Here is an 11,706-nt window from a genome sequence, read left to right as displayed (position 1 = left end):
ATTCAAGACTCAATTTGTAAGGCTTTACTATGTATCGGGACATAGACAAACTCACGAAGAAATTTTCATGATCTATTTACGTATAGAAACATGTGTAACAAGCGTATCTCGAACGTACAAGACGATAACATTACATATGATAACACACAAAAAAAAACCATAAGCTCTCTATACGAGAGAAAACCGCATGTTTTTTACTTCATTAGACAACCAGAAGGTCGTCCGCCAAACGTATCTTTGATCTCTAGTTGAAGGTCGAAAAGAGGTCAAAAACCTATTAAGTTTAACCTAAAAACCATACACAAAATTTTATGGGGGCAAAAAGATCTGACTTTGACGGGATTCGACCCAGCGACCTCTGGGGCGCGGGCCAGAGGTCTTAACCGCTCGGCGAAATGGGCTATAGAACAATCTGTGCGAACGCACATGTTATTTCCTCTCACTTGAACGCATTTGCATTGACAACATCCTCCGGCCCCAAAAGTGATGATTCTAAGACAGGCATTAGATTAATTACGGGGCGGGATAGGGTGCCGGTTGGTGTTTGCACTTCGGCAGATCGCGCGATTCCATCGTTACAGTAACGCAGACTCAAAACTCTAGCGAGTGGATAGTGGCCCCTTGGGCTGTCGTCATCGACTATCCAGACTAAGTCGCCAGTTTTCAGCATTCCGGTTGGTTGAGTTCTCAATTTGGGGCGGCGGTTCAACGCAGGGACGTACTCTTTTAACCAACGCTTCCAAATCTCATTCGCGTAAGCTTGCGCTCTAGCATACCTCTTACGATGGTTAAAGTCATCAACCGGAGCGAGTGAAGGCAAACAGGAACTGCGATTTCCAAGGAGGAAGTGGTTCGGCGTCAAGGCGTCGAAGTCGTTAGCGTCGGAACTAACCGGCGTCAGCGGGCGGTTATTCAGCGTCTGTTCGACTAAACAGAAAGTCGTATGAAGTATTTCATCAGTAAGTCGGCGGTTGTCGATTATGGCGTACAAAGTTCGCTTGAAACTACGCACAAGCCTTTCCCAGACGCCTCCGTGGTGCGGCGACGCAGGCGGATTAAATTTCCATTTGATTCCCTTCTGTGCGAGTTTTGAAGCTATCAATTTTGCATCCCAATTGAGCAGACATGCCAATAAGTCCTTTTCTGCACCGACAAAGTTCGTCCCATTATCTGACCAGATTACTGATGGCATTCCACGGCGTGCGATGAATCGCTCGATACCCATCACACAGGTGTTTGCATCCATCGAGTGCGCTATCTCAACATGCACGGCACGAGTCGTGAGGCATGTGAACAAGAAGCCCCATCTTTTCTCAGATGAGCGGCGTATCGTTACGTAAAAGGTCCAAAGTAATCTAGACCCACGTTGTTGAAAGGCGGACTCTGAAACCCAAGTCGTTCAGACGGAAGATCAGCCATCATCGGCTGGACGGGTGTTGCATTTCTTTTTCGGCAAAGAACGCAACTGAAGCGAATAGAACGGAGTGTTGAACGAAGTTTCAGGACCGCAAATCTTTGTTGGATAAGTGCACGGAGATAATCAACACCTTCATGGTGATGTTTCAGATGCATGTGGCGTAGGAACAACAGAACTAATGGATGGCGTCCATCAAGTATTATTGGATGCTTCAAGTCAAAGTCAATTTCGGCGAGTCGTTTAATGCGACCGGTGGACCGTAGTAGGCCACCAGGTCCAATGAACGGAGAGTAAACGGCAATACGGCTTTTCATGTTAATTTGTTTTTCTTGAGCAAGCTGTTGTCGCTCAATGGGGAATGATTCAGACTGAATAATTAACTGCAGCTTTTGTTCTGCAGCGCTAAGTTCTTCCGGATCAACTATTTCCTTTCCAGAAGACCGATAGGCGAGATGACGAGGAAGTAATCGCATGCAATACGCAATAATCCTCAGCAGTTTAGGATACGAACTGAACTTACGGAACGGAAGGCTAAAGTCACTTTTGCAAACGTCGATTATCAAAGTGAAAGTCTTCTCTGAAGAGGATGCTTCAGTTGAATGACTCTTCAATTTGATGTTTTTGACTACATAGGTATTCGGCTGGAACGGGAAATCGGACGTTCGGAGAAACTGGGGACCATGCAACCAACTGCTTTTTTGGAGCGCTTCAGAAGACATTCCTCTGGTACCTGCGTCGGCTGGATTAGCATGAGATGCAACATGATGCCATTGATCAACACTTGTCCCTTCAAGAATCTCCGAGACGCGGTTTGCGACAAATATCGGTTGCTTGTCCAGTGAGTTCAACCATTGGAGGACTGTAGTGCTATCTGTCCACATAAACGTGTTTTGAACAGGTACGGTAAGTGCTTTGCATATTTCTTCTCTCAATCGGGCTGCGAGCAAAGCTGCCTGTAGTTCAAGCTTCGGCACGGTGAGTGTCTTCATTGGGGCGACGCGTGCTTTTCCAATCACGAAAGCAAGTTCGGTTCGTTTATTTTCAGATGGTGGACTGACAAGTGCACGCAAGAACGCAACTGCGCTAAAAACTTCCTGAGAACTATCTCCGAATACGTGCAATTCGAGGTGTTCACAAGGACCGGAAAAATAGCAGCGAGGTATGGTTAACAAAGCCAGCGTTGGTAACTCAGAACTCCAGGAGGAGAATTGATCAATCATTTCATTGGGGAGTCTTTTATCCCAGCTCTGACCATGTAAACGCCAGACATTTTTCAGGAGAAGTCGTGCTGTGACGGTAAAAGGAGCAACTAAGCCAATGGGATCGAATACTTTGGCTACTAAACTCAAAACCAACCTTTGCGTGACAGCTTTACTGCAATCACAAGAAGTGCCGCGACTTACTACTAAAGTGTCTTTGGTATGATCCCATTTTAATCCCAAAACATGGGAGGATGACTCTTCAATTGATGCACCAATGACTTTCGGAACAGACTCAACTGATTGATCTTCAAGCTCTTCTAGTAAACCTGGCACGTTACTAATGAACTTAGTTAGTTTGAAACCAACCTTACTAAGTAATTTGACCAAGTCTCGTGACCGCTTGAGCGCCTCATCAGGAGATTCCATTGAGTCCAGGTAATCATCCATATAGAATTTTTCATGAACTGCCTTTGCTGCGTCTGGATACTCTTTTTCATGATCTCGTGCTGTTCGCTGCAACGCGTAATTTGCGCAAGTCGGTGAGTCTTTTGCGCCGAAGATGTGTCGAGTGTACTGATACACCTCAACGGTCTTTGAGGGGTCCTCCCGCCACAAAAAACGGAGAGCTGGTTGATCAGATGGCAACACACCTACCTGCAGGAACATTCCCTCGATGTCAGCGGATACAGCAATTTGATGCTGACGGAATCTGATCAGCGTGTGAATCAATTTCTGTAGAAGATCTGGACCAGTTAGCAGCACTTTGTTCAAAGAAACTCCTTGAAACTTGGAGGCACCATTGAGGACCCTTTGCACCTTACCAGGTTTGTTTGGGTTCATGACCGGATGATGCGGTAAATACCATTTCCTGCCGGGTTGATGCTCAGTTTCCTCACCGGTTTGCACTTTAACAACATACTTTTTACTCAAATCTTCTCGTATTGTTTGTGTGTAGCGTTCGCGTAAGTCGGGATCTTTACTAAGTCTCTTCTCTAAGGACTTCAGCTGGACCAATGCAGAAAAATAATTGTTGGGAAGTTTGACTTCATCGGAAGACCACAACATACCAACGAAGTAACGACCTTTCTCGTGTACGGTTGACTGATCGAGAATTTCGACGGCTCGACGGTCGGACGCTGAGCGCGGATCCACTTGCTTAACAGCCCCGTATGATTCCATGTCATACCACGACTTGATTTGTGTCGCCAACTCAGAGTCATGTTCAACTACCGCTTTAAAACTTGTCGAGATTAGACCGGACGCTGACGGCATTGGACCACTTAGTACCCATCCTAACGGCAAACGAACGGCAACGGGTGAGGATTTCGAGTTGGTTTCGAAATACTCGAGCGGGCGGATGGCGTGGTACGCGTCTTGAACAAGTATCATCTCTACGTTCGCGTAATCATAACTCTTTGGAGGTAACACACTCAAATGAGGATATTTATCTTGCAGGGTAACGATATCAATTTTGTCAGACCCAACGCGAAGGTTTTCTTTCACGTACGGCAACAACTCAAACGGAGAACAGGTATTCTCACCAACTGGGGTCACTTTAACCTGAACAGCTTCAGTGTTGATTGTCTCTTGCGTATTGATACCGTTCACCGTCAAATTGAACGGTGTTCCTCTCAAATGGAGACGTTTCGCGAGTTCACTGGAGATCCAGGAGTGACTGCATGCTCTATCGCAGAGAACAAGTGCTCGTGCGCACTTCTGTGACTGTCCCTCTAGATTGACTTCGAGGACCTGCAAAAGACCCTTGACATCAGTGATCGATGTGAGTCCTGACGTGCTGCTTGTTCTGTGAGTACTTGCATCGTCTACAGCGGTTGTTGACGTTTTTGTTGAGTTGACTTTTGGTTGTGATGCATCAGCAGATTTATTTCGGCCGCTTGCTGGGAAAATCCGCTCAGCACCATGCAGCAAGATGTTATGGGTACTGCGACAGCCTTCGCGATTACATTTGCGCTGATTCGGACACGTACGAAACGAATGCTTACCATTCAAGCACGAAAAGCAGAGTTGATTTTCTGCGGCTATTTTAGCACGCTGCGTCGGAGTTTTTTCCTTAAAAGTCTGACATCGCAATATCGGATGTTGTGATTTACAAAGTACGCAAGGTTCGTGATCATTCTTTGAACTTTGAGACTGCCTATTAACACTATATGACTTCGAGTTGGACGCGAATACTTTCGAAGACACTTTGGTCTTTACTGCACCATTGCTGTTGGTGTCTTCTGGTTTGCTTCTGAAAGAAGTGGTTTTCATGCGATCATGACCCTCCGCTCTTTCTTTCAACCAGTCGTTGAAATCCAACATTGTAGGGCGAATCAAGTCTCTTTTCACAGTGTGCAGTGACCATGATTCCTTCAAATTTGGTGGCAATTTCTGAACTGCCTGATTCAAGAGAGATGAACTCTGAAGATCTGCATCATAGGACAAAGACCTGAAGACGCCAACAAGACTAGAGACAGTTGTGGAAAAATGGATGATTTGATCAGAGCTGTGCATCTTAATTGAAGGGTAGTTTGCCAATTTGTCAAGGTGAGCAGTGACAACTGCTTGGGGTTGTCCGAACTTTCGCTCAAGTGTTTTCAGTGCATCTCTGTACATTTTTCCACAATAAGCGAATTCTGCAATGGCATCTTTGGCTTTACCTACTACGAGAGTTTTCAAATATGTCAACTTGATGTCATCACTTAGGGCCTGCGAATCAATATGCTCTTAAATTGGCCGTACCATTCATGCCACTGCAAGGGATTACCATTAAACTTAGCTAGGTTCCAATCTGGTAGGAGATCCTTCTTGTTGAGAGTAAGAAGTTCAACTAGGTCTTTCATTGTAACCGTACTCGGTGCTTGATGCATTGCGGGGTTAATCATTGGAGGAGGAAACGGGTAATACGGGAGTGTCGGCATCGCGTAGCCCGGGGCGGACGCTGGAGAAAGTACCTGCGCAGATACACTCGTGCTCGAGATCGGATTTTGGTAGTATGTTGTACCGCCAACTGTGGCGGCCGAAACCGGTACACTGTTCACATTTACGGATGTGCTTTGAGACAAATTTGGGGGACAATTTACGGTAGCGGTAGACGGGTTTACACTGGCCAACTTCCATGAGGCTAAGTTTGGGACATAATGACTGAAGGGTACTGATGCTTGAGGACGGTTTCGGGGTATGATATCCCCACTAGGTATATTGGACGACAAGTTCTGCGTTAAGTTATGTACGGATTGCGCAGCATTTTGACTTGGATAAGAAGTGTAAATCGGTGTTGTTAAATTCAGAACGGGTGCTGTGTTCAACAAATCAGCAGTCGAGGGCACAGTTACTGTGCTACTATCGACGACGTTGTTCGCTGGTGGCACGAAAAAGTTTTGTGAATAAGCCAGTAAACTACGATAGTATGCGGCTTCTTGCTCTATGTATGTGTTCCAAACATGCGTTGATGTGTTAATCAAGGGATCTGTCAAATGGTTTGTATTTGTGTTCAAGTTGATTGGATATTCAACCATTAGACAATCGGCCGCTTTCAGGCGCTCGATCAACAAGTTCGCCAGCAAGTGAACTCTCTCTCGGTTCGTTCGATCGGGGGAACGGGAATGAACCTTTTCCGTTTTCTATGCCAGTTTCGTTAACTTCAAAGGAAGATTGCTGAATGAGAGGCGGTAATTGACTATCACGGTCTGCAGTCTGGGCTGGATCTGATGACGGTTCCTTGTTGTGACCTGATTTCGTTCGGTGCTCCTGATTTTGACCGGAACTTGTTTGAACTGTCTTATCTGGAGCAGTGAGCGTGTTTTCATTGTCAGCAGACTCAAGCCATTCATTTACAAGGTCGTCATTCTTCATTGAATGGTAGCTACCACGTCCTGATTCTTTGTCTGCCTTACTCTTGCTAAACAACGATTCAGTATCCATGAGATCAATTTCTTGCATTTTTGCCTCAATGAATCGTTTACGGTTTTCTTCCTGCATTTTCTCAAGATCATTTTGGCGTTTCTTAGCGAAGAGTTCCATGTCATGTTTTCTTTCGGCCAATTCTCGCTCCCTTAGAGCCATCTCAATATCATATTCTCTTTCGGCAATTCGCGCTGCGGTTTTGTTCTCCTCTACTATTTCCTCGCGTCTGAGTTTAGCCAAAAGTAGTTCTTTTCTACGCAGTGTGGAAGCATTTGATGTTCTGCATGTGGAAGTCTTTTTGGAATGGTGAGACAACTTGCTAGAACTATCAGTATCTAGGACTGAGTCTATGTATTTTCGAGCGGTTTTCATGTAATCATCACGCCTTTTGTTAACAGTTTCTAGCCATTGCTCAACTTCTGCTTTATTTTTCTCTGCCTGCTCAGTTTTCGCGGCGAGTGCTAGTAATTGATCATTTTTAGAGATGGAACTCATTAAGAGATCTTTGCACCTAGTTACTAGCCTCTCTACTTCTACCCGTCTGGCGCGTTCTTGAATTGCCTCATCGATACTCTCATAAGCTGTGCAAAGCTCTCTCTCAATTTTTGTTCTTGCGTCATGCAACTTAAGAACTCGCTCTCCAATAGATTTTGACATGCTGATTTATTACGGGTTTATTTTTGAAAGGATTTGGGGATAATGGTCTCAACGCTTGAACGTACACAATTGAAACAAAAATACAAAAGGGGTTAACACTAATGAAGTCAGGCCAAGTCGTGGAGCACGAACGAAGCACGGGGTGTAAAGGCGGACAAGTAGTACGGTATCGAAAAGTGGAGCTGGAAACGCACGGCGGTCGAGACGTAACCGAGCGCAGCGGACGGCTGAGTCTCAAAACACTCTTGAGTCTCGTAACCCCTGTAGTTAGAACCGAGGACACAATAACTCAAAAGCTTTTGAGACCCAGAAAACGGGGGACGGCGAGTGAAACCTGCAACGTGCGAAACGAGGTGAAGAAGCCGAACGATTTAAGTGCGACCGGCGGAAACGGAAACGCAAAGGCGGGAAAAGGAACGAAAGCAAGCTCTGGATGAGCGGACGCGAAAAGAGAGCGGTTAAACGCACGGACGACGCGCAACGAAGACGAGACACGGCGGAACGACTAGGTATCACAACTAACTAGCTTAATAACCCCTGTAAGCTAAACTGAGGTCACAAAACCAGAAAGAAGTAAACCTAGTTAGAAATCGACGCGGCTGCGGCTTCAGCGGCGAGTTTTTTATTCTTTTTCGCTCTACGGCGTCGCTTATTGAGCTTACTATGGCGAGTTTTCTTAAGCAAGCAACGAAGTGAATTCTGATGTGTTAATACTAATGTAAGTGACTTTAATTCAAGATGATGTTTCTGATGCAATTGATAGTACTCTTTAATCAAGTTCTGATCCTTTTGCTTGCGCTTCGATACTAAATCAGTGATCACATGAAGAGTCACTATGCTTGTTTGCTTAAGAAAACCAAAGATGTTTGGTGCGCCGTTACGCGGACAATAAACAATTGCTTTCAAACGGTCTTGATAATGTTCTAATACGGTAGCAAGTTCCTGCAACGCAAGTTCGCGGTAGTTATTCGTTCTATGCGATGTTAACGAATTATTTATGGCGTCCTGCCAGATGATTATATCACTTTTGTGCCGGAAAACGATATCCAACTGATATTGTACCGTTTTTCTATAGTTAACAGCGAAAGGATTCAAGCTTAAACCGGGAAGTGAAAATACAGTGCTTGTATACCGATTTTGACTGTTTTTTGGTAGACTATTTATGGCGTGGAACAACGAACTAGCACCCAAAATGAATACCATAGGCACACATCAACGTGTATTTATTGTATGGGGACAAAAAACTACGAACCTTTCCTGTTTTTTGATGTTTTTTGAGATTTTTTCTCAAAAATTGGTAAAATCGACAATTTTCAAAAATTTGGTCAAAATTCAAATTTTTTGTTGAATACCTGTATTATAGTGTTACCACAACTATACTGAACAATAATTTACCAGTTTCTCAAAATTTTGACCAAATTTTTGATTTTTCAAATTTTCGACCTAAAAATTGCAAAAAAATTCGATAAATTTATCGAATTTTTTTGAAAGCTGGTTTTTCAAGTTCCCACCCCTCAGACACGTTTGGCTAATATAAAATTAATGCCCAAATATGAAGTTCAAGTTTTTCGACTAAAACCAGTTTTTTGTCAGTTGTCGGGTTTTTTCGTCTATTTTGACGCTATATCATCAATTTCTGTCGTATCCCAGTTTTTTCATTTAAAATGTTTCGATCTTACAGTTTTTCTGACTTTTCGCCCTTGAAATCCTCAGTACATTCACTTTTGGTTTTCCAGAAGCCTCGCTCAATGTGCTTCGGTCATCAGTTTCACTCCTAGCGTTGGTGACCAAAACCACACTTCTCTCTCTTTGTGGAGTCCGGAAATTGGATGTGAAATGATTCTGGTTCGTTATCACTGTCGGTGGACCAAATGTTGTGCCTCGTTCTCGTATCGAGTAATAAGTTTGAATATTTCTTGAAAGAAAAAGTATATAAAATTCTAGACTCAATTTGTAAGGCTTTACTATGTATCGGGACATAGACAAACTCACGAAGAAATTTTCTTGATCTATTTACGTATAGAAACATGTGTAACAAGCGTATCTCGAACGTACAAGACGATTACATAAATTACATATGATAACACACAAAAAAAACCATAAGCTCTCTATACGAGAGAAAACCGCATGTTTTTTACTGCATTAGACAACCAGAAGGTCGTCCGCCAAACGTATCTTTGATCTCTAGTTGAAGGTCGAAAAGAGGTCAAAAACCTATTAAGTTTTATCTAAAAACCATACACAAAATTTTATGGGGGCAAAAAGTTCTGACTTTGACGGGATTCGAACCAGCGACCTCTGGGGCGCGGGCCAGAGGTCTTAACCGCTCGGCGAAATAGGCTATAGAACAATCTGTGCGAACGCACATGTTATTTCCTCTCACTTGAACGCATTTGCATTGGCAACACTTGTATTTTGAACAAGTACAACGCTCAATTACTTAAGATAATAAATATTGCGCACGGGCGGCTGCTATAGTAGCGATGCTTACAGGTATCGTGATTCTATCAAAAAGAACAAGTATGTACAAAGAATAACTGAGTTTGAGAAAGCAACAATCTGTCATCTTATCTTCGCATGCACTGGTAGAGCTGGCCTATCAGCTACATAAGCGCTGAAACAACTTGCATCAAAGCTCTCAGCACAAAAAAGAGACAGCTACGCTGTTATTATATCATATCTACGATCAAAAATCAGCTTTGCTCTACTGAGTAGTTCCATCTTTTGCATTTGTGAGTCAAGGACGCTTAGGTGACAAAAAAGTGTTGATGCTTCGATGGGAGCTATGGCTGAAGAATGGGGGCCGTTAATTTGACTCATCCATTTTCGTCCTTAGTTGTTTGTTTTCTAAAGCTGTCTGTCTGTTGTTTTTATTCCTCTGCTGATGTTTATATTCAATCATTTCATTGTTAGATTTTATTAATACGAAATGCTCTAAGAAGACGTAGTGCTGGGAGGGCCCCGGACCAGTCCCCGACCAGCCCCGGACCAGACAATATTCACCCAATGTTGGGGAGGGGCACTTCTTGAATAAACTTTTTTTCAATTAACAAATTGGATCTATTCTGTTTCCCCCGCCGAAACACAATAGATCCAAAAAATGAGCCCTTATGGCAGCCGATCTTATCAATAATGATGTAGAAATTGGGGTTGCAAAACTGGAAACAAATTGAGAGACAAATTTAGTTTAATTTAAATTTCAAATTTTGTTTATATGAAATCGTGACAAAATCACACGATTAGTTTAAATCAAATTACTTGTAATTAAAATTTGGCAGCCAGTTCCCTGTTCCATGCCATTATTACAGTGACAAATGACAGCAAGCGGAAATTGTTACAACATATCACAGCAGTACCAGAAACGAAGAGACTTGATCATTTGGCACGATGCAATAAACAACTCTTTAACAAAACACAGATCGAATTCAAAGCGGTTCAGCACCCTTGACCTGTATGAGTACCTGAAGACTAATAAATTTAAATATCTTGAGATTGTTTCAGAGAGAAAATTTTCCTTTTATTTTCCGCAAACTACTTAATACCGGGACAATAATCATACATGTGACCCAGCACATCATTTTAAGGAGAAAGCAAAGGTTCACAATATGCGTCAAAAAATACCTCGAAATCCATCAGGACGCAGAACTAGAGTTGCATACACTTGACGCGACCTGGAAACACAAAGACGACCTTCGAAATCTGCTATCAAAAGGTCGAGGTTAAGCAATGTTGGGCGAGAAGCAACGTGAAAACAGACAGAAACGTCCTGCTAGGGAGGCTAACTTGTTACTTACGGATGAAGTTGTTGTCCTTAGTTCGATTGAGAATCCCCAACATGAAGCTGAGGTTCTGCCCGATAGTGCGTCAGTGTTGGCATGTCTAATGTTGATGCAATAACGGCGCATGGAGAGAAAACCTTAGACAGTTGAAAAACTTAAAAAAATCACAGAAAGGCTTTTCAAGAGTGTTTTTGCTTGAAAACTGTATAATTAATGATTTGAATCCAGACTTCTTGAAGTTTCGTGTTCCAAAAAACAAAGTTTTCTCTGTTTTCTATGAGCAAGCCGTATAAAAATTTCAGTGTAGATTATTGAAAGTGGTATGGAAAAAAACGAAAACTAACGTAGATGGTCTCAGCACGAGAGCCAATGAAAGCAGTTCTGAACTGAGAAAAATCGTATACAAAAAATTTTTTGTTCCAATAATCTTCTCCTACACTATAAACATTGTCACATAAGAGACGTCAACTCAAAAAGAATGAATCATAAGCTAGAAAACTGGCAAAACGCCAGGATAGACAGCTGCGCGACAGTGATGTCGCAATAAAAACACTTGACAACTTGGAATTACCTGTTTTTGTTTAGAATCTTCTTCCTTACGGACTGAAGCACCCGGTTAAAGATAAATTTAATGAACTTCATTTTCTCGCTGATATTGATAAGTAAATGAGTAAAATGAGACAAATTAGAGTAAATAGTGAAAAACTCTGTGAAATTGAAGCATCTGCTAAATGGTACGCTAAGA

The 11,706-nt window shown here is 42.9% G+C and overlaps 1 protein-coding gene across 1 annotated transcript; it reads right to left on the bottom strand.

The window, feature by feature from the left end:
• Positions 1-439: 439 nt before the first annotated feature.
• LOC142342962 (uncharacterized) lies at positions 440-1,246 on the bottom strand. The gene has a single exon (XM_075394642.1). The coding sequence runs from the start codon at positions 1,244-1,246 to the stop codon at positions 440-442; it is 807 nt and encodes a 268-aa protein (XP_075250757.1).
• Between the last annotated feature and the right edge of the window lie 10,460 nt (positions 1,247-11,706).

This window comes from Convolutriloba macropyga, chromosome 7 (assembly GCF_964194025.1).
Source record: "Convolutriloba macropyga chromosome 7, txConMacr16.3, whole genome shotgun sequence".
Classification (NCBI taxonomy): Eukaryota; Metazoa; Xenacoelomorpha; order Acoela; family Convolutidae; genus Convolutriloba; species Convolutriloba macropyga.
The sequence above is the reverse complement of the archived record's forward strand: the minus strand, read 5'-3'. Positions and strand labels throughout refer to the sequence as shown.